The sequence below is a fragment of the Ostrea edulis genome, chromosome 1 (assembly GCF_947568905.1).
Source record: "Ostrea edulis chromosome 1, xbOstEdul1.1, whole genome shotgun sequence".
Taxonomy (NCBI): domain Eukaryota; kingdom Metazoa; phylum Mollusca; class Bivalvia; order Ostreida; family Ostreidae; genus Ostrea; species Ostrea edulis.
This window is the reverse complement of record NC_079164.1, coordinates 59,298,428-59,322,090: the sequence shown is the minus strand read 5'-3', so window position 1 is coordinate 59,322,090 and position 23,663 is coordinate 59,298,428. Positions and strand designations below refer to the sequence as shown.

General features: G+C 35.1%; 2 protein-coding genes across 3 annotated transcripts in view; both read right to left on the bottom strand.

Annotated features, from left to right (window-relative positions):
- LOC125649463 (TPR repeat-containing protein DDB_G0287407-like) overlaps positions 1-13,149 on the bottom strand; it is a 116,196-nt gene extending 103,047 nt beyond the window's left edge. Inside the window, exons 1-7 of one of the 2 annotated variants that reach the window (XR_007360708.2) lie at positions 12,731-13,118; positions 10,157-10,333; positions 9,079-9,216; positions 6,481-6,519; positions 6,184-6,373; positions 5,857-6,003; positions 582-808 (exon numbers count right to left, since the gene is read on the bottom strand). Coding sequence is in view for 1 of the 2 variants with exons in the window: in XM_048877014.2 (XP_048732971.2) it covers positions 582-808; positions 5,857-6,003; positions 6,184-6,373; positions 6,481-6,519; positions 9,079-9,216; positions 10,157-10,333; positions 12,731-13,006 (1,194 nt within the window). In the remaining variant the exon portion in view is untranslated. Of the gene's footprint in view, positions 1-581; positions 809-5,856; positions 6,004-6,183; positions 6,374-6,480; positions 6,520-9,078; positions 9,217-10,156; positions 10,334-12,730 lie in introns of both variants that reach the window. The other variant, XM_048877014.2, reaches the window with a different exon arrangement.
- A 4,610-nt stretch (positions 13,150-17,759) lies between these two features.
- Positions 17,760-18,494, bottom strand: LOC125682181 (RE1-silencing transcription factor-like). The gene has a single exon (XM_048922642.2). It carries the CDS (start codon positions 18,492-18,494, stop codon positions 17,760-17,762), a length of 735 nt encoding a protein of 244 aa, XP_048778599.2.
- Positions 18,495-23,663: the final 5,169 nt, after the last annotated feature.

The window sequence follows — 23,663 nt, the reverse complement described above, 5'->3', positions numbered from 1 at the left end:
GTGACCCCTCATTTGAATAATTTTAAATCCCCTTTACCCATTGATGCTTTATGGAAAGTTTGAATGAATTTGATCCAGTGGTTCTGAAGAAAAAGTTAAAGATGCTTAAAGTTTTAAATGGTGGAAAGACAGACAAAAGGTGATCAGAAAAACTCAATTGAGCTTTCAGACCAGCTAGGTGAGCCAAAATTATTGAAATGGTATCCATGCATTCCCTTTAGTCTGTGTGAATTTCGGAAGAAATTGATTTCAGAGAAAGTTTAACAGGACTGAGGTAATGTTGATCAGTTTTTTCAATGCTTTTCAAGGAAGGTAACTCTTCCATACCCATAACTCCTTTCAATGACAAGAATCCTCACACCATTTGTACATATATTTTGTATTGAGAATCCCCTTTACTATGGTTTTACCAAGTATGAGGAAAATTCATTGACAAATAATTTTTTTGTCCTTAAGATACAGGACATGTATAAAGGGAATATGGCCATGAAGAAGCATGAATATACATTTCTACTGCATGTGTTTCCCAGTAGTCGTTTTCAAATGCTTTACACTCTCTATTATCCCATAGTATGCCATACCTCCTCAGTTCTTGAAGCTTTAGGTACTTTATCCACACCATCAATAATAATTATGCACTGTTTTCCTTTACTTTGGATTTTATTGATGCCAGCTGCCAGCTGATTGATGATATCCCTGACATCCTCTACCTCTTTTTTCTTTGTTGCTGTTGTCTCCTCTCTTCCCTCCATTACATCAAAAGCATATTCAATTTCATCTGCAAGTCGCTGTAGAATTTGACCTGGATCTTCAAATACATCTCAATGCATTAGATTTCAGTTGGGTATTCATTTAATACATGTATACACTTCTTTCAAACTAATTGTCCTGGATACATCAAATGTTCCGTCTACTACAGATATATTGAAATTCAAATTGAATTGTCCATTATATCCAAAGTTCAAAATAACCAATGTCTAATTATATAAATAATGTTACAGGGGATTTATTTTTACTTCAATATAAAAGATTGAATTTTCAATACAAGCGACTTCAATATAGGTGGAGTAGAATGTATGTTGCTGTTGTTTCATTTTCATTCTGTTCTGTCAGCATGAAGTATGTAGTAGATAGTACATGTATGTTCCTTTGAGGAGACTTTACACACGCATTAAGATGGAAAGCCCAATGAAAGAGTTTGAAAAGAATCTAGAAACAATAGTGTTGGGAATCACTTTAAATCAAGAGATCAATTATCATACATAAATTTAAATGATTCATTATTGATCAATTAATTGTCCACAATTCCAGAGAAAACAGAAGATATTTAAAATTTGGGTAATCATATCTGATCATGTGGTTAACATGATATTTCAAATACTGTCTGAGTTTTAGCCATGAAACTTGACAAGAAGAGTCTCTATGTAAGAACAGCACATCAAAGGCTAAGATCACCTGCTTGAGGTCATATAATGTTGGAAAGGGTTTATGGATTATATCACATACTTTTTTAGTTTTAAAAATTAATTTTCTTATGATGAGTTTTCATGACTTAAGAATAACTCAAATTATTTTGGAGGCAAAAAAAGATAAAGGTCAGGGTAACTGCATGGGTCAAATATTTAAAGCTGTATGGTCCGAATTACGACAATTTTTTTCCATCTCATAAAAACGCTATTAAATCATCGCACATATGTAGTTATGAAGCTGTATGACATGTCATACATTATTTCACCAGTTTTAACCAAAATTATTTGATTTTAAACCAGTGTTTACAAACAATCGCATCACTCTGCCATTTCAAGTGACAGTCACGTAACCAGTTCAAACTTTCAGATCATCGGTGGTCTTATCTGTGTAAAGCTGTGTATTTTGTTACAACAGTACCATGCCATAAGTTTAATAGAAATGAAAATATCAAATACCTCTTAGTAATTCGTTGTTTTACGCTCTTTCAGCCTTAAGGATATGCGGGACGATGATCACGTGATGATTGCGAATTTATTATAAATTTAGAACTGGACGCAGCGTAGTTAAAGCTTCCCGAGAAAAATCACAATGCACTACCGACACACTATATGACATCACAATAAAAAAGTACGTCACAACGTTGTACCGCGGGGAAAATGTCATCATATTTTGTCGTAATTTGCTACCGCTGTCAATTGTAAATCTGTTGATTGAATTCTTGTCAAAGGATAATTTTTATTTCTATTTCATATTGATTACAAGTCTCATATACATTGTGTATATTATATATGTATATAGTATGCACCACAGTAATTTTGATAGTAACCGAAATCACTCCTACATGCAATATTCGAATCTAGACATTTACAAAAGGAAAGTCAATCGTATGTAAACAATGACTCGGTGCAAGTGTAAGATGATGATCGTTTGTTGATATTTACTATAGTAGTGTGAAACTAGAACTGGACACACATTTCTCTGAATCTTGCTTGGGGAATGTATGAACTTTTCAGGTGCTTTTATAACCGATCATTGTTTGCGAAAAATGTTTAATTTTCCCAAGCATTTTCATGTAAATCTAAGTATGCTTTATCTCTCAAACTATTTTATATTACAAATTATTTTTACTAACTTTACAAAACACTGCTGCGAAAATGGTTACTAATGTAATAAATATGATACAGATCGAAAAGTATGCGAGAAGCAGACGTGTGAAAAAGAAAAAAGTGCAAAGTCACAACATGTGCGACACATAAATTTCTTGAAAAATAGGATGGAGACGATCGAGTTATGCGACACTAGCTCTCCTGGCTGTGGAAGTAATGTTGATCTTGTAAACGAAGTAGTAGCTTATATTGACGTTAACTAGATCTAACCCCGTGGTTTGAAGGAAGACAACTTGTAGAGCTAGACGTTTCTAACCATGTATTCCAAAACAGGCACAATAAATTGAGACTGTCCCCTCCTTCATTACTTTTAACAGTAGTTGTAGATGAAAAGAATATAAGCTTGAAAGTTATTATTTAAATAATATTCCGCCAACCCTAACCCCAAGTGAACATATCAATAAATAACTTCAAGGACGCCTACCTCAAAATCAAGATTAGCTTCATCCCATCATATCTCTACAGGAAGTTAGGTATATGAATAGCTTTTAATTGCAGTGTTTGCAAAAAAAATTCATTGACAGGTTTTTGAGCAGTGCTTCATTTAGTATCTGGACTATCCTGTTTTTGAGTACTAATTTCCACCCCAAATCCTTAAATTTTCCCAATTTCTTATTATACGGTTATGTTTAAGCACGCTATTATTATTTATTTTATATTTTACATATATTCTAAAGATTATTGTAAAAGATATATATAAAAATTCCATCAAATTATTTTTTTGAAATGAAAATCGGAATTATCTTGTAAAATTCACAATTTTCGAAAAGGGGGGTAATTCAAAGCTAATTATCTCCCTTGTATACCTAGAAAGTGGCCATGAAATTTATACACATTGTAAAGAACATCCTGATGGTGCTTCATGAAAAAAAGAAACAATATTCATTGACGAGTTATTTTTGGCCACATCGTCCCGCATGTCCTTAAGATTAGACAGTTGCATCTTAGTTAATACATCATGTTGGGATTCCCCTGACGTGTGTGGGGCTATTCATAGATGCCTAACAATTTATGCATCATCCCAAACACCTTGAGCCTTTCACCAAAAAACACCATGTTTTTGGTGAAAGGCCCGAGGTGTTCCGGATGATTTATGTGTACCACACTGTATCTACTTTCTAATTAATCTTCTCACTGTTTCCTTTTACATGCAAATGTTTTCAAGCATGTAATTAAGGAAAAGTTAATAACTTTCAACACTAATCAATCTGCTTGAAAGTAATTATGTACAAAAATAAAACATGAGCATCGAGTCATACAGCTTTAAAGAGACTGTTTGGTTCCTGGATGTTTGATACATGTACTTTTTGAGCTAGAAAAAGAAGTTTGCCCCTGTTGGTTACTTGAAGTCAGAAGGTCATAGATAAAGTTCACTATATCTCATGTCACAGTTAAGAGATGGCTTTGAATGACATCATCTCTTAACAATAAAACTTCACATGAGTCTCCATGACTTAAGGATGACCCACATTGTTTTTAGATTCGTAGAACAAAGGGTCACTGAGGCACATATTGTGATAGATGGGTTTGGGCCTTAGCACTGAAACTTCACATGTGATAGATGGGTTTGGGCCTTAGCACTGAAACTTCCCATGTGATAGATGGGTTTGGGCCTTAGCACTGAAACTTCCCATGTGATAGATGGGTTTGGGTCTTAGCACTGAAACTTCACATGATTAGTCTCTATGACTAAAGGATGACCACTATTATTTTTAGGTTAGAAGGGCTGAGGTCAAAAGTTACATTGATGAGAAACGCTTTCTGAATAATATTTTAAATACTCTTTTAGCCTCAACAATGAAACTGCACATGAAGAATCTCCACAATCTAAAGGTGCCCAACTGGGAATATTGCTTTTTTTAGGTAAAAAAGTCAAACATAAATAGCAATGACACTTCACATGGTACCTCAAACAGCATTTCAGATTCAACAGATTACATAATGTAACATATTGTATCTGGATGATATATCTAACAGATTACATAATGTAACATATTGTATCTGGATGATATATCTAACAGATTACATTCCCGTGGGGATCCGGGTTAGAATAGGTCCTCAGTACCCCTTTGCTTGTCGTAAGAGGCGACTAAATGGGGCGGTCCTTCAGATGAGACCGCAAAAACCGAGGTCCCATGTCACAGAAGGTATGGCACGATAAAGATCCCTCCCTGCTCAATGGCCATAAGCGCCGAGCATAGGCCTAAATTTTGCAGCCCTTCACCGGCAGTGGTGACGTCTCCATGAGTGAAATATTCTCGAGAGGGACGTTAAACAATATTCAATCAATCAATCTAACAGATTACATAATGTAACATATTGTATCTGGATGAATCTAACAGATTACATAATGTAACATATTGTATCTGGATGATATATCTAACAGATTAAATATACCAGACTTAAGTAATTTACAAATATTATGGCTCATAAATAAATGCATCATTGAATTCTCGTGAAAATACAAAGGCCTCATGAAATAAAATTGATTGACAGCATCTGACTTTATATGAAAAGAAATTGAGAAGAACAAAACATACATCATACATGACAACATATAAATGAACTATATATGTATCTGATTGGATATAAATAAACTATATATGTATCTGATTGGATATAAATGAACTATATATGTATCTGATTGGATATAAATGAACTATATGTGTATCTGATTGGATATAAATGAACTATATATGTATCTGATTGGATATAAATGAACTATACAGGTAAACTTCGGTATCTCGAACACCGATATGTCGAATACCATGTATGTCTTGAAGTAAGTGGTTGGTCCCATCCAGTTTTACTATTTTCATGATTTTTAAAGAGATATCTCTCTAATTGAAAAACATATCTCTTAAATTATCTCTCAAAGTGAAAGAGATATCTCTATTTAAGAGAGATATATCTTAAAATTAAGAGATATCTCTCATTTTAAAGAAATATGTCTCTAAATAAAATAAGAGATATCTCTTTAATTTAAAGAGATATTAAAGAGATATCTTATTTTTTGAATGAATAGTAAAAGGGCTTGCCATATGAATGACAAAGAATGGTGAATGCACGGTGAACGCTTTGTGAATGGTGAATGCATGGTGAACAATTTGTGAATGCAAAACTGTAAACGGAGAGCGCACAGTGAACGCATGATGGGCACACAGTGAACGCATGGTGAGCGAACGGAAAATGGTAAAGTAGAAGGTTTCAGGGACTGTACCTGTACTTTCTTCTGCATGTCCCACACAGTGATAAGCCAATGCAAACTGAGATCTGTACTCAGACTTGACTCTGGAGATAAACAAACTCAAAAGGGTGGATTTTCCGCATCCTGAGGGTCCAATTAACAAAAGTGGTGCTGGACACTCTGCAAAATTATTAACACTCTCTTACACAACAAACTGAAAATAGTTTAAAATGTCTGAATTTTGTTCCTGCTATGTGGTGTCTCTTTCATCAACAAGAAGCTTAAAATCATTAAAATGATCTCTATAAACACTTTAATAAGTACTTTTTGAACTGTTGTAATAACAAATTCATTGTACACCTTTACTAATGAGGCTTAGAAGAGAAGCCAAATTTGTGTCTCCCAATCCAAACATTTTCTGTCTGCTGGCCAGGAAAGCATCATGTTGTGCCAACAGTTTGCTTCTCTTAGTCTCTGTTTCAGCCATCTGCTGCTTTGGTAGAACCTGTTTTAGGTACTTCCATATTGCATCAAACATTATTTTGGCTCCCTGAAAATAACAACATACACACACTATACAAAAGTTTAAATACTATGCAAAAATTTGCAGATGTGAAAAATGAATTATATATTATAAAAATATCCCAAATTACATACCTCTGCTGGGTCTGGATAACTTAAATGAACTCCATAAGTCTGGGGAAAAAAAGTTATATTTAAAATCTTCCTCTAGCTCTTTATTCTTTATTTTGATAAGATTGTCATAGATATTCTTGTGTAGTATATAAGTGTACTATTGTTTATTGACACATATGACCTCACTTGAATTTCTACAGTATTCATCAATTGTAAAGATATATAAATACATGTAATTATTTTTAGATAGGTAATTTCTATAATGTTTGGAAGTGTTCAGTAGTAACTTATTTTGTTTACAATTTTCTAGCGCACAACTTGCTAGAATTCTAAAATTGTTTTACTATAGACTGTAGAAACATTCTGCAGATTTACATAGGATATAACATTACTGGGGATGAGATAAACTGGTTTGTGTATTTCATACTTCGCAGGGTTGTTGATAAGCACTCGCTAATGTGAGTAATATTTGCTATGGGTTATTAGATATTAAAAATCCCCTCGCCCATTTGGCAACAAAATTTTCTCCCAGAACATTTCATTTTATGATGTAACCTTCCTTTACAATAAAGCATTATACTAACCAAGGTTATTCGTGTTGTGGGCAAAGCTAAGCACAGGTTACGTCAAGCATATAATTGACCAGCTAGACTAGCCACATAGATTTATCGAAAGGGTTTCAAAACCCCAGAAGAGAAATACTAACCGAGACCAATACTTCCATAAATATGAGAACAACTGATCGAGATTGTTTCAATAAGGCTTAATTCTTAATCAGCCATGAATGTCAGACACAGCAAGTGGAATGTTTTGTCACTATAACATTCTTCTGCTATTTGGTCTTTTAATACTGGTAATTGATATACAATGTGGGCCCTTGGATCAAATTGTGGGTCCGTAAACTTTTGAAAGTCAGGGGCCATATGGCCCTTGTACGGTTTCAAATGTTAACCACAACCCTGCTTCGACAACACCATAAATAGGCTTATTATTGTGTATGATTTTAGCTCAGGGGTGAACAAATAATAGACTGTTCTAAAGGTATACATACATACTAACAATTCATTTTTTTTTTTCCAAACTATTAAAATGGATATATATCTATAATGACAATATATGATAACTTGTTCAAGGTAAACTACTTGATTTCATCCCAGATGAAAGTAATAGGTAGAAATTTTTAGTTGATTTTATCATTTAACTCTTGGACATCTTTGGTTGCATGGCCTTATTTGTTTAATGCATGCATTGCACATGCCTTATTTACACATGGCTGGAAAGAAAACATGTCAGTATAAGTTTCGACATTGAGTTCATTGACTGTAGGTATAGGAGTATAAGGACTGACTAGTAAAATCATTATGTCAAATGCTAAAGGGTAGTTATTAAATATGCATGCATCCAAGAATTGCTGAGAAAATAGCATCATGCACTGGTATGCAAATAAGAGTCATGTGGTCAGCACACGGCTTGTTTTGGAAAGAGTGTAAAAAGACAGACTGTCTTTTGAAACTATTTTCATTTTTATTTCTTTGTTTTCTTTTATTCATAGAATGCCGTAGTATTCATATCTTTATTCATAGAATGCCGTAGTATTTATATCTTTATTCATAGAATGCCATAGTATTCATATCTTTATTCATAGAATGCCGTAGTATTTATATCTTTATTCATAGAATGCCATTAGTATTCATATCTTTATTCATAGAATGCCATAGTATTCATATCTTTATTCATAGAATGCCATAGTATTCATATCTTTATTCATAGAATGCCATAGTATTCATATCTTTATTCATAGAATGCCGTAGTATTCATATCTTTTTTCATAGAATACCGTAGTATTTATATCTAATTATTCATAGAATGCCGTAGTATTTATATCTTTATTCATAGAATGCCATAGTATTCATATCTTTATTCATAGAATGCCATTTTATTCATATCTTTATTCATAGAATGCCGTAGTATTTATATCTTTATTCATAGAATGCCATAGTATTCATATCTTTATTCATAGAATACCATAGCATTCATATCTTTATCATAGAATACCGTAGTATTCATATCTTTATTCATAGAATGCCGTAGTATTCATATCTTTATTCATAGAATACCTTAGTGTTCATATCTTTATTCATAGAATGCCATAGTATTCATATCTTTATCATAGAATACCGTAGTATTCAAATCTTTATTCATAGAATGCCGTAGTATTCATATCTTTATCATAGAATACCGACTAGTATTCATATCTTTATTCATAGAATACCGTAGTATTCATATCTTTATTCATAGAATGCCGTAGTATTCATATCTTTATCATATAAACTGAAACATGTGTACCTTCAAGGACTTTGATTACTGTAGGTTAGAATTTTTTCATTGATATATTTTATTGAAAATAATTAAATTATTGAATTTTTAAATTGTATATTGATTTTTATATTGTATATTGATTTTTAAATTGCATATTGATTTTTAAATTGTATATTGATTTTGATGGCATTTCAGGTTATTATATGACCCAAGACAAAATATAGACTTCTATGCTTAATATTTTCTAACATACAGGAACATTCTATAATGTGGGTTATCAATGTTATTTAAAAAATCCACCTTTTCCTTTGTATGATAACACCTTTGTTTCAAATCCTCCAAGAACTGGGTTGACAGAACACTTTCAGCAGAGTACTTAAACACCTGCTTTTTGTCTCCTTTCTCTTGACCCTTTTCTCTCTCCTTCTCATCATGTTCCTAAAAACAAAAGTTTTAACACCTTAATTAATCATGTCATATGTAGACAATGATCATTATTGTTGCATACTGTTATTATCTCGTGTTTTTTTTTTTAAAATGCTAATGCCCCCAAAAATGTCCATACTAATGAATGGCTTTATATAATATGTAATATTAACACTTTGTTATGACTATTTAAGACCCACCCACCCAGCATTAGAACCCTGGGGTTGCAAAATTTAACAATTTTGGCATGTCCCTTTTTGCTTTTCCTAAATATGCATTTATAGTCTTTATACAATATCAGCAAAATTAAGAAGTTTTTCACATGAAAAAGGCATTTAATCAATAAGACCATTTTGGCCCTATCTTTAATTGGTAAATATTCATTTAGATGCAATTTAGTATCAGTAGCATTAAAGATGTTATCTTAAATGTTTTACACATAAACACTACTTTTCAAGTTCAGTCCTACAATATATGCTGTTGAAACCTCTACCCTGGGAATTGTGAAATTTACAATTTCGATAGTGGGTCAGTCAAGAACCATTTGGCTACTTTTTTCGACAACATACTTTCCCCATCATTATTACTTGCAAAGTTGGTTATTTTTACATGCAAACAATTTGATCTATATGCTGGTTGCCCCTTTTTTATATAGTACAGTAGTGAAAATGTAAAATTGAACTAAAGGATCAACCCTCCACCACCACCTCAACACTCCCACGATTTGGGATTTAGAACTTTGGGTTTGGTTTTGAGTTGTTGTTTTGTTTGCTTTTCTTTCTTTTTTTTTGTTCCATTGGGTTTCTTTTTTCATGAAATTTTCAGATGAAATCAACCTCTCTGATTGCCCCTAACCCTTTCTTTGATAGAAGAATTTAGGTGTTATACATATATGTGTGTGCTTTCATTGTTAGCCTGTATGATGTTATCAACATGTCTATGATCAACTTACTTTATTCCTAAAACAAATAACGGCTGGTAAAGCTCCAGGATTGTTGAGGTGACCGTGAAGAAACTCCAGTTCTGTGACGCTTTTGTTTCTGAAATTTTCCAGCCATGGGTACCTTCCGATTGCATTTTCAAAATTTTCTTGTAGGCTTTTGTCGTCTATGCCATGCCAGCCATACCTCTGGTAAATTGGAAAATACATTGTACAATGTGTTCGCTTCTTGTGTAGGATTAGGATCTAAATCGGGATCCTGTGTGTATGTGTGTGCATGTGCGTGCGACCTTTGCAAACCGGTGAACATAACCACCAGTCCTCTAGCTATAGCTGTCAAAACCAAGAAAGATTTGCCAGTTGCTACATATTTCAATGACAGTATAATCACCAATGGGAAGACATGACAATCATGGTTACTGACCATGACCCATTGAAGTTGGTCAGATACATTTTAATACCAAAAGTAAGCAAAAGAAAAAATTCTGGATGCATGCAGGCTGAAGTCATTCGACCCTTACAAACCAACTGACTTCACCAAGATGGCATAATTATCCACATTTTGACTTTGACCAAGATCAGAAAAAACCAAAACTCTTTTATCAGTTTTCTGCCCTTCTACTCAAGACATGATCAATATGGGAATACCTGATGATTATTTGACTTAATTTCTAGATCTAAAAGGCTGTTAATCCTCTGCAAAGTTTCATGTATTAGTCCATATTGTTTACTTTCTTTGGCTTTTTTTCTCCCTCTTATTGATTTATTTATGAAATATTTCCATTCATTGTTTTTTTGTCTTTTCTTCTGTTTAGTCACAGTGCACAGTAACGAAGTCATCCCGAAAATTTGATAATCTAATTATTCATGTTGTTGGTCATTTCAAACATGTATATTATAACAAAAACGGAGTTAATTTGCTGTAATATAGGCACGTAAAATCGGGGGGGGGGGGGGGGGGGGGGGGGGGGGAGACGAAAACTGCCCCCCCCCTCATTTTTTTTTTACAATGACCATTATTTGTTACTTTGTAATGCAAATATATCTGGTATATCACAATTATCTGTTTTAGGGGCGAGATCAAAAGTTCAATTAATGTCTGATAAAAAAACTTGATATAAAATTCACATAGACATTTTCACCAAGAAGCGGCCACCCCCTTGAAACTAAACATGATGAATTTTTAAACTAATCGATTTATTCGATTAAAGGGACTGGTTCACATTTTTCGAAAGAAACGTTTTTCATTTTTGATGTTAAAAATTAAAAATGTAGCTCATTTAATGTTTACAACAAAAATTTGGACCGTCTGAATGCAAGGATAAGAGCAATATTCTAGCTTTGATTCTGTGTTATGTAAACAAAGACTCGAGTCTTTGTATGTAAACAAACAAACCAGTGAAACGTTAATTTTGTAATTTATAGTATTTTCATTTTGTACAATCACAAATTTTAACTTTTAAATGACACATTTTACCTAAAGTATACTTAAGATGTGATACATATAATAAACTTGGATCAATATCCATTAAAAATATTTTCAAAACCCTGTAAACAATTATAACACACCTCAATCTTTGTTTTCAAAACAAATAATAAACTCTCTATAATGGGCTTCTTTCAAGATGAATAACTTTAATTTTTTTGTGAAACCTTCTAAGCATATTAGACTGTAGATTTTCATCATTTAAAGTGAAAAACAAAATTTGGAGGAAAATCGTGAATCAGTCCCTTTAACGAGTAAAAACATACGAGTATAAATAACACTCTCTCAGTACGGTATATACCTTTTCTACTGTTTATTCACAAATGAAAGAGTATATTAAACTATAAAATGTTCATTAAAATGTAATAATATGTGGTATTTAACAGCAGCAGCCACTTGTCATTTTTTCACTAAATTGTAATCGATGTCGGATTAACAAACTTATGGGACTTTTTAACACTTTGCGGGAAAGATATTAAAGATATTTAAAAGGCCTAAACTAATCTGCTCTGCAGTGCAAATAACAGGAGTATATATAGGGTGATGAGACTTGCTTTTAAAAGGCTAAAACTAATTTGCATCGCAGTGCAAATAACACGAGTCTATGTAGAGAGCCGACATTCGTTATAACAATTTAGTTAAATAAGGGTCTGAAAGGGAAGTTATTACCATGCAAATCCTGACACATATAGCAATAGAATATTCATCTAATATGGCAGATAACCTGAGGAATATAGCGGGCACAGAGATGCTATACTTGCCTATATCTATTAATTCATGTCAGCTTTAACTCTTAAAAAAAAATCCCCGCGATACTGACAGAGTTACCTACCGTAGTGAAACTAGTTTCACTTTATTCCAACATCTTTGTTAAATTTTGTTGTTAGTTAAAAGCCTGTATTATTTTCTCTAGAATACAAACAAAGAATAATATCATTATCCTTTTAATTTCAGCAACGTGAGAAAATTTGACTTTCGGACATCAACACGCTCTTTACACCAGGCGCCGGAAATGTTTACATTGGATACCGACGATTTATGAATCTTTCCTGGTTAATGAAATAATGATCGATGTCAGAATGTAAAACTGAACTCCATACCTGTCCAAAGAATCCCACAAAAAAGTCAGATCGATCAAGTTCCCGCAAGCATATGTTGATAACCTGGGAGGTGGCAGACGCCTCTGTTGTAATACCCCATCTCAGATCAACAGCAACAAAAGTCACGCCATATTGGTTACAGAGATGGTGGATTTGAGGAAAATACTTTCTCGTTAGCTCTTCTCTTTCGCCCTCCATCCCTCCAAATGGAGAGGAAAAGAAAATTCGACATGTTCCAGGGTCCTTCAACTTTAAGCCTAATTGCAAATCCCCCATATTAGATGGGTGCGGTGCTACGAATAACCGAAATCCACTAAGCCTAATTTAATCGAAACCACCCTAAAAGAACCGAAATCCACCACCAAGTTCCACCATCATAGCTATTTTCATAACGCATGCTGGCAAGTGGTAAATGTAGTACGACCAAAAGCCGAAAGTCCCGGAAAATCGATATGAAGTGGTTACTGTTTGTAACCTAGTTAGTTAGTTAGTTAGTTATATAATATATATATGATATATAAAGATAAAACAAAACAAAAATTCTGAGAATTCTTTTACAAACGTACCGAACCAGATTTTTCACCTACCGAAAAGCGGTAAATCTAGTACGTTTTATAAGTGTCGAAACTCAAACACGCCCTTTGTAAATACTGGGTTCGAAGTAATCCAATTCGTCCAAAATATTAATCCAAACTACATCTTACGTTTATTCATGTATGACTATTTCCACAACATCGAATAATAACGAAAATGATTAAAAACTGTTGTATTTTGTGATCGTAATATTGTTTCAATGAACAAGGAGGTCCCCTTTCTTTGGTCAATTCGTCCTCCCAATTTTACATGTAATTATATTATATAATATTATATTATATAATGATAACCTGGTTTTTTAAAATGCATTCTTGGACGATACAAAGTTGGCAAATGAAAATATGAAATGTTGGCAAAGCTTTATAAAATAATTACAAAGAAAGTTGAAAATTAATTGTGATACATGTATATGGCACGCCAAATTCACAAAAATGAGCTAAACATAGTTTCACAGTTGATAAACTAGGTTTATCGACTGTAAACTATAGTTTACGGACCGTAAACTATAGTTAACGACGTTAATCTATATTTCACATCTGTAAACCATAGTTGACAGATAATCTATGTTTCACAAGCGTAAACTATAATTAACAATGAAAACAATCATTAGCGATTGCAAAACGTAGTTTATCTGATAAATACGGTTTCATGATTGTAAACTACGGTTTACAAGTCTAAACTATTATTAACGAATGTAAATGATAGTTTACGGTTTGTAAGATATAGTTTATAGTCATTTAATGCGCCGAATTCACAAAAAAGTGATAAAAACAGTTTTGTAAGATATAGTTTATAGTCATTTAATGCGCCGAATTCACAAAAAAATGATAAACACAGTTCTGTTTAATATAGTTTATGAGTAAAAATGGCAGTTAGCTATAGTTTACGATCAAAAACTATAATTAACGAATGTTAAACATAGTTTATCTGATAAATATAGTATCACAATTTGTGAAACTAGGATTAACAATTGTGAACGAATGTAAATTATAGTTTACAAATGTGAATCTGTATTTATCAGCAAAATCTATTGTTAATGTTTATTTAAAGACAGATAAACTTGGATTAGCATTTGTAAACTATAGTTTACAACCGTTAAATATAGTTTTACGGATGAAAACTATAGTTAACGAATCGTTAACTATAGTTTACGGTCCGTAAACTATAGTTTACAGTCGATAAACCTAGTTTATCAACTGTGAAACTATGTTTAGCTCATTTTTGTGAATTTGGCGTGCCATACATGTACAACACATAAACTACTTCTAAACTTCATGATTTCTTTGTAGATAAAACCTTTGAAGAATTAGAACATATTAATAACACTCAATGTGGAAAACTCTCATTTTATAGTACATTATCTAACTACGAGGACAAAAAACTAGAAATACAACCACATTTGTGTCTTCCAATTCACAGGAACCTGTGCTCTTATCTTACAAAACTAAGAGTAAGTGCGCATCAGTTATATATATAGAAACAGGTAGATATTGTAATCCTGTCATTCCTTGAGAAAACAGATTTTGCTTCCATTGTAAGACCAGTGTTGAAAATGAAAACCATTTTTTACTTGATTGTACTTTATATAAATATGTAAGAAAAAGGTATTTAAAAATGCCATATTATCATGGTATCTTGGTTATCTTGTTTACTGAATCCTCTCAATATTGCATCTACATATACAAAAGAAATTTGTTTATATATTAGAGACTCTTTATACCTTATAAAATGATTGTTACAATCATAATACCATATCACACAGAATGTGTGTGTGTGTGTGTGTGTGTGTGTGTGTGTGTGTTATGCTACATGTATATGGCTAACAACACTTGCATGTGCTTTAGTGCCAATAAAGAATTGAAATTGAAAAAAAAATAATGGAGCGTAGATCTATGTGACACGATAGTTGAGGATGTCGGTATTCAGTAATGATTAAAATTAATCATTGACACAGTTGCCCAGCTCTGGCCACATGGAGGCTTCTTATCAACTCAAGAGCCAAACTTTTGAATATAAATAAATAATGTAACCATGAAAGTGTGCATTTACAATAATTTGTCATTTTTATTAAGAAAGAAAAAGAAAATTATGACATTACCGTATTCAATCATCAATTGAATTAATCCGCGCATCAAATCAATTATTTCTCTCATCACATTGAATTAATCCGCGCATCAAATCAATTATTTCTCTCATCACATTGAATTAATCCGCGCATCAAATCAATTATTTCTCTCATCACATTGAATTGATGCGCGCATCAATTCATTTAATGCGCGTAATAATTGAATTGATACATTCATCAATTGAATTGATGGGGGCAATAATTGATTTGATGAGCGCAAGATGTCTGCAGTTATTTGAGTTTATGTTAATTTGGCGCTCCATATAGGTTCACTTCAAATTACACGACGTGAGCATTAACACACTACATCAAAAGTTTCAACACCTGAAGTTTAAACAGATGGCTGGTGTGATGCCTTCAAAACGAAGTAATTTTAATTTCATAACGTATATTAAAGCAGTTTGAAATAATACAAAAAAGGCAGTAAATCTAGTACATGTATATGTTTTCAGATCTAGTGCATCTCAACGAGAGTGGTTTGCACAAATAATTTCACAAGGAGAATCTCGGTGCCTGTTGTATAGACTTTTAAAAATTAATTAAATTATGTTATTAAAAACATTTACAAATCATTATTTCATATAGGCCCTACAAAAACTGAAGTAGTATTTCTGAAGTATTATTTTTGTTGAAAATGTTAGCTTGAAAAGAAAGTTTAAGTAATTATAAATAGATATATGATGCAACTAGACGATTCCTATGAAGTTTTTGATATTTATTATTATCAACTTAATTTTTTCATGGTTATTGATTTCATTGAACTCTTTTTTCATCCAGAGCGACTCTACATGGCCGTGTGCATACACGTATATGTATAATTAATTGCACATATAAATACACCTGAAATATCTAAAACTCAGGCTGATTACGTCTCATTACCAGCTCATTAGAGTTATCGCGTTTTGATGACTCTTGTGCATCATTGGTAAGAAAATGCACAAGTCTCGCGAGCAAGTGCGAGATTACTGGGACATAAATGAAACGTTCATAGCCAATCGGAACTCCTCGAATGTCTCGCGCACTCGACATAGATGAGTGCGCGAGACATTCGAGGAGTTCCGATTGGTTCATAGCAACCCCTCCCCCCCCCTTTTTTTTTTAAATTAAAGTACATGGTGTATTTTAAAATAAAATAGCCATTGGTCAAACTGCATTTTTAAAATGTTCTAACACTAGTTTATCAAGGATGTTACATGTTTTGTTTTTTTAAACTCTACTACACCTATTTTGAAAATTCCAAACAACGATGTTCTCTGTCCAAAGTCAATAAATATTTTGTAATTTTCAAAATAGCTAAGATGCAGTTTGAAACGCATTTTGTAACGTATTTCCTTATACGCAAGAAGGCTATCAAAGTCCGTGCCTTGTCAATTCAAGGGTTCGAGGTGTAATTAGAATAGCAACTTTCATTGATAAAATAAGATTGGGAATGTTATTAGAAATTGGGCCTGCAGATATATACAAATATGGCCTAACCCTACTCAGGTTAATAATTACTATGAAATCAAGGAAAGTCAATCAACATACAAAGATCAGGGGTTCACCAAATGATTTATAATATCAAAACAATTTAACAATGGGTATGACCACCCTCAGCGAACGACTGGCTGACCTCGGACTAACGCTTGTACTGCAGCCTTATTCAGGACACACAGTACAAGTGACAGCCCTTCAACCGCTGCACACACTGTAGAGCCTTATTCAGGCAGACATCGTGAACGACAGCCTGGCCGTCAGTCAAGTCCAGTACACAGGACAGACGAATTATGTGGCTAGCCTTTATCTGGTCGACCTCGACAGTGGCAGGCCTCTTACTACTAAGGTCAGCCTATTAAAAGGACAGCCTCAATGCCTCCACTCTAACACCGTTACAATGCACGGAATTAAACACACTGGCTTTCTCAGTAAATCACTTTATTGCTTGCAACTTACTGTTAAACTTGTCCACCACGTCTTCTCGCTCTGGGCTTCGACAATAACTGACTGACGACAACTGTTTCGCGCTGTATTTATAGTGTTAGGTCATGTGACTAAATTACGGATGTTTACATTGAAAACTACAATGTAGAACCTAGATGGTCGATGGATAAATTTCCGGAATATTACATTACCCACGCCTCCGATGTCATGCGTCCCGCATGAAAACAAAGTAATTAACCAATGATAAGTGTTGAATGATATATAATGTGATTTATGCTTAAAGTCCACAAAAATGATCAAATCCTAAAAATGTTTACAACTGTCAACGAATATGTACTGTACACTACCAGTGTTTATAACAATACAATACAAAAAAAAAATATCAACAAGTCATTTAAAAATGATCTTCTCCTTCCTGATGACCTTTACATCGGCATCACCTTCTCTACACTTTCTGACCGTTGTTGTCACAACTACCCTTTTCTTTGGGGAGGTCTGTGTGCCAGCGTCGACTCTACTGCATTCCACAGATGGAATTGCTGGCCCCATATCAACTTGGGTGGATCTGTCCACAAGAGCAATCTTCTCTGGAACAGGGATCTCCTCTACACTTAATCTCTTTCTTGTAAATGGTAAAGACGGTTGGGTCTTCTTCCGGAAGAGTCTTCCTTCTAACAGATTGTCCTCCTTCTTCTCTGGATTCTGTTTCTCCTTTTTCTCATCAATATCAGGTTCCTCATTCTCATCACTTGAACTACTACTTGACGAGTCTGTAGAGGACACCTCACCTATAACATCACCAGGGTCCTGGTCCATCCAATCTTCATTTCCGCTTTCCTCATCTTTCTTTTCTTCATGCAGTGAACCACCTGCTTTCCCCTCACTTTTGTCTTTTGTGCCCAGCTTAATGAGTTCATCATCAGGCTTTAGACCAAGATGGCATCTTTTGACATGTCTCTTAAGATTAATTTCCCTTGTGCTGGTAAAACCACAGATTGGGCACTCAAACATTCGCATGGCACACACCAGAATGTGCTTCTTGAATTGTTCCTCTGTTTTTGCAGGTTCCGAACACATTGGACACCGCCGATATTCCTTCCTTGCTGTTGTCTTAGTTTTGGCCATCGCTATATGAAAAAAAAAAAACACACAATAAAATCAGGATAAGGTTCCTATTACAATTTCTAAATGTATACCACAAAGTAAATCACAAATCCGTCTCATAATCATGCAACCAACTAGGAGGTCTACGATCTCTACTAGGGCGATGAGTTACTGGCAGTTCATCATTAATATATGAATCAACATCACCAATTGTAGGACCAGAGTACTCAGGAGTTTCAAATGTTGTCAATAGCTTATCGTTTTCCCCTGACAAAACTTGAGCGTGCTTTTTGCGCATTCTATCAACATGGATAGCCTGATCCGACCCTCTCGGACCACAATTGACAATATATATCAAGTCAGACATTCTTTTGGCAACTTTGAAGGGACCCCGCCAGTAACTTGTAAACTTAGGTGATGTGCCTGGCTTTCTTTTTGGGAAGTAAACATAAACCTCTTCACCCACTTCAAAATGATGCCATTTCAATTTCCGATCGTGGTAATGTTTTTGTCGGACCATTGCCCGATTCATTCTTGTTCTTACAAATTCATGAGCATTTTCTAGGCGTTCTTGTAAATACCAGGCCCATTTATTGTTGGGCACCTCTTTAATTGACGAAGGCATCTCATACATCAAATCCAATGGTGTCGATACCTCTCGCCCAAACATCATCATATTCGGTGTCATTCCTGTTGTTTCGTGCACCGAACTTCGATATGCCATCATTATGAAAGGAAGATGGACATCCCAGTCAGTGTGATGTTCATTAACAAAACCACTAAGCATTGTTGTTAACGTTCTGTTAAACCGCTCAACCATTCCATCTGACTGAGGGTGGTATGGAGTGGTGTGGGTTTTTTGTATGTCCAACACTCTGCACATTTCTTTGAAAAGTTTGCTTTCGTACTGTGGACCCTGGTCAGAATGTATCACAGCTGGTACTCCAAACCTTGAAACAACTTCTTCAACAATCTTTGTCGCAACTGTTTCTGCTTCCATGTTTGGCAATGCAAAGCTTTCGGTCCACTTCGTGAAGTAGTCTGCCACCACAAGGATATATCTATTCCCATTGGATGTCATAGGTAGTTCTCCTAACAGATCAGTTGCCAGTCTTTCCATTGAATACCCCGTGAAGACTAAATGCATCGGCGCTTTGTTGGATTGTCTTGGTGCTTTTCTCTTGGTGCACACTTCACAGCCGGCAATATAAGAATGAACATCTCTCTGGAGACCTGGCCAATAATAAGATTGACGGATCCTGGCGAGTGTCTTATGAATACCAAGATGACCTGCTGTCCTTGAATCATGGTAATGTTTCAAAACTTTTCGTCGCTCCCGATTTGGTACAATGGCTTGTAATGTGATCTGTTTTGTAACAAGATCTGTCCATCTTCTATATAGTATTTCATTTTCAATGACCAGTCGTTCCCACTGAGAACAAAGAGATTTAACAACAATGGATTCGGATGAGATTCCATCATTTTTCGGTCGTTTCCTTAGTTCAAGCCAATCTTTTACCTTTTTGATGTCCTTATCTTCATTCTGAAGACACTTCAAAGGCTTCTCCATGTTTAACTTGTCCTCAAGTTCAAGCTTGTTAACAGTTTGACGAGTGTTATCATCATGGTTGACTTTGCACTGTTTACATGGCATCCTACTCAGACCATCAGCATTCCCATGTAGTCTACCTGGCCGATGTTCTATTGTAAAGTTATAGGTGGATAAAACATCCATCCATCGGGCGAGCTGCCCTTCAGGATCTTTAAAATTCATCAACCATCTTAAGGCACTATGGTCTGTCCTTACCGTGAATTGTCTGCCATATAAGTAATGTCTAAAATACTTGACAAAGTGTACAACAGCCAGAAGCTCCTTTCGGGTAACACAATACTTTCTTTCTGATTTGGAAATACTTCTGCTGGCAAAGGCAATTGGTCGTTCAAGACCATCTTTTATCTGCGACAATACTGCGCCGATTGCATATTGACTCGCATCGGTATCCAAGATGAACCTCTCATTGAAATCTGGATGAGCTAGAACAGGAGTTGTTGATAACTCTTTTCGAAGGCCGTCAAATGATGCCTGGCACTCGTCAGACCATCTAAAATTAGTACCCTTCTTCGTCAGTTCATGCAGTGGCTTGGCTATATTGGCAAAGCTTTTGACAAATCGTCTATAATAACTGCAGAATCCCAAAAATGATCTCAACTCCGATACATTTGAGGGTACTTGCCAATTCTGAACAGTCGCAATTTTATCTGGATGTGTTGCTATCCCTTTCTCGGAGACCACATGTCCTAGGTATTCTGCTTCAGTGGAAAATAAAGTGCATTTTCGTGCTTTTAATTTCAATCCTGCTGTCACTAAACGGTCAAAGACCTGAGTGAGATTTGATATCATCTCATCAACAGATTTCCCCACAATGATAATGTCGTCAAGGTATACAAGACATATTTGCCACTGTAATCCTCTCAGCACATGTTCCATAAGCCTCTCAAATGTTGCAGGGGCATTGAAAAGTCCGAACGGCATTACTTTAAAGTTGTATAGTCCCTTCCTTGTTACAAATGCAGTTTTTGGACGATCTTTCTCTGCCACCTCAACCTGCCAATATCCTGAATTCAGATCCAAGGTGGAAAAGTACTTTGCGCCTGATAGCTGATCCAATGAATCATCAATTCTTGGCAAGGGATATGCGTCTTTTACAGTTTCATTGTTCAGCTTTCTGTAATCGACACAAAACCTTGTTGTGCCATCCTTTTTCTTAACTAGTACAACAGGGGACGACCATGGACTGGTACATTCTTCTATAACTTCTCTTTCTAACATGTCTTTAACATGACCATCTACCTCTTCATGCATATGTATAGGAAGTCGTCTCGAGTTTTGTTTGATTGGAGTGGCATTTCCAGTATCAATTGTATGTTCTGTAATTTTTGTTCGTCCAAGATCAGCATCTGTGGCAGCAAATAGATTATAATATTTCACCAGCAGCTGTTTGACAACTTTCGCATTTTCCGGAGTCAGACCTTTCGTGGAGCGTTGATATAAATCTTGCAGATAGTCTGGTAATCCATGAATCTTCCTTACATAGCTGCTCTTTTCATACACGGTATCAACGGCAGACAAGGTAGCAACAAATGTACCTTTATAAATACACGTTGCCTCTGTTGCTAAATTGACGAGTCTGACCTGTGCGACCTTGTTACCCTTTATCAGAGCTCTAGCGACTAGACCACGATCTGACTCCAAGAAACGATCTGATGATTCTATGATACCCAGCTCTGGTATTTTCTCATATACTGGGGCTACAACATTACACATGGTAATAACTTCACTACAAGGAGGTATAGTGACATTGTCAGCAATAGTCAATCTGCAACACCCTATTTTCCCTTCAAATGACAGTTTTATCTGTTTTCCTTGTATGATAATAGCAGAATTGGGTAAATCAAGCAAACAACTGTTTGATGCCAAAAAGTCAAGCCCTAAAATACCATCAATACCAACATCAATCACTGTAAATAACTGACTGAACTCCAAGTTCGACAGTGAGAAAGAAATTGAGATGGCACCCTCAACTTTCATAGCACTTCCATCTGCTGTGAGCACCTCCTGGTTAACCTTACTAAGGATTGGCTTTGGATTACTTATCACAGAATGTAATATGTCAGGTGAGATGATACTGACTGTGGCTCCTGTATCTATGAGCAATTTGACTCTGTTGCCGTTGATGGCTGCATCAACAAATATACCTGCTTCACCAGCTCTCCGACTGACCCCAGTACGGCTTGTGTCATTCTCATTGACTTTCTCCTGTTTTTGTTTAGGAGAAGAGTCTGTCTTGTTCTTCCTTGTTTCTGATTTCCTTTTATAGGCAAAGCAGTTCCTCTGTATATGGCCCTTCTTCTTGCAATAATTGCAAACAATATCAGTAGACAGTTGTTTAGAACTCTTTGATTTCCCTGTTTCTCGTTTTATCGACTTCATGTCCTCTTGCAAGTCATGAACTGCCTTCAACAGTTTGGCAATGGCATCTTCTTGAGTGATAGCTTCCCTCAGATATCCTTGGTCTTCTGTTCGACGTCTTTCAGCCAAATTAAATGCATCAAGCTCTACTGCATGGCGAATCGCATCATTAAGGTCTGTCGGCCTTGCTTGTTTCACTCGTAATCTCATATCACTATTTTGAAGAGCATCAATAAATTGTTCTTTTGCAAGAATTTCTCTGACCTCTGTTGGAGCTGTTGGGTAGGCAAGGTTAGTCAACCTGCGTACATCTTGTCCAAGTTCTGGTAACGTCTCTGAAGCTCGCTGCCTTCTCTCTCGTAGTTGTGCTCTGTACAGATCTGTTTGGTTGGAAGGTAGAAACCGTTCTTCTAACGCCCTGCACAGGAGTCGATAATTGCATTTCTCTCCCTCTGGTAAACTTCCTAAGACACCTTGTGCTCGACCTCTCAGTGCTACTGCCAAATACATGCCTTTCTCCGAGGTTGTCCAACCATTTAATTCCGCACATATATCAAAATCAGACTTGAAGTCTAACCACGAGGTACTACCATCAAACTTGTCTGGTTTGACATTACTACTCTTTTTCTGGTCAAAACTTGCCCTAACATTTGGACGACGTCTTGTTATATTTTCCTCTGAGTGCAAAGGAAAATATTGCCTAGCACTATCTAAAGGCGTACTCGTTGAGGAGAATCTATTTGAATCTCTCGCATCATGATCTAAGCTACCTAACACAGGCATTTCATATCTTTGGGGGGTCGTCCTAACTGATTTAGGTCTCGCACCCCATTCTTCATTTAAGGTCTCTCGCCTACTTTCAGGAATACCTGAATCTCTGGCGTTCCTTATGCTCTGATCAACACTAGCCTGTAGCTTACTTAATTCCCTCTCTACTTTAGTTAGATCAGAATCTAAATTCTCCATAATAGCCCTTTATCCTATTTTATACAACAATATAATTCTAACTTAACTATACCCTCGAATCCCACCGCTGCCACCAATTTTTGTAACGTATTTCCTTATACGTAAGAAGGCTATCAAAGTCCGTGCCTTGTCAATTCAAGGGTTCGAGGTGTAATTAGAATAGCAACTTTCATTGATAAAATAAGATTGGGAATGTTATTAGAAATTGGGCCTGCAGATATATACAAATATGGCCTAACCCTACTCAGGTTAAT

Excerpts from the sequence above, each read along its gene's own strand:
- LOC125682181 (XM_048922642.2), bottom strand. The coding sequence starts at position 18,494 with ATGGCCAAAACTAAGACAACAGCAAGGAAGGAATATCGGCGGTGTCCA.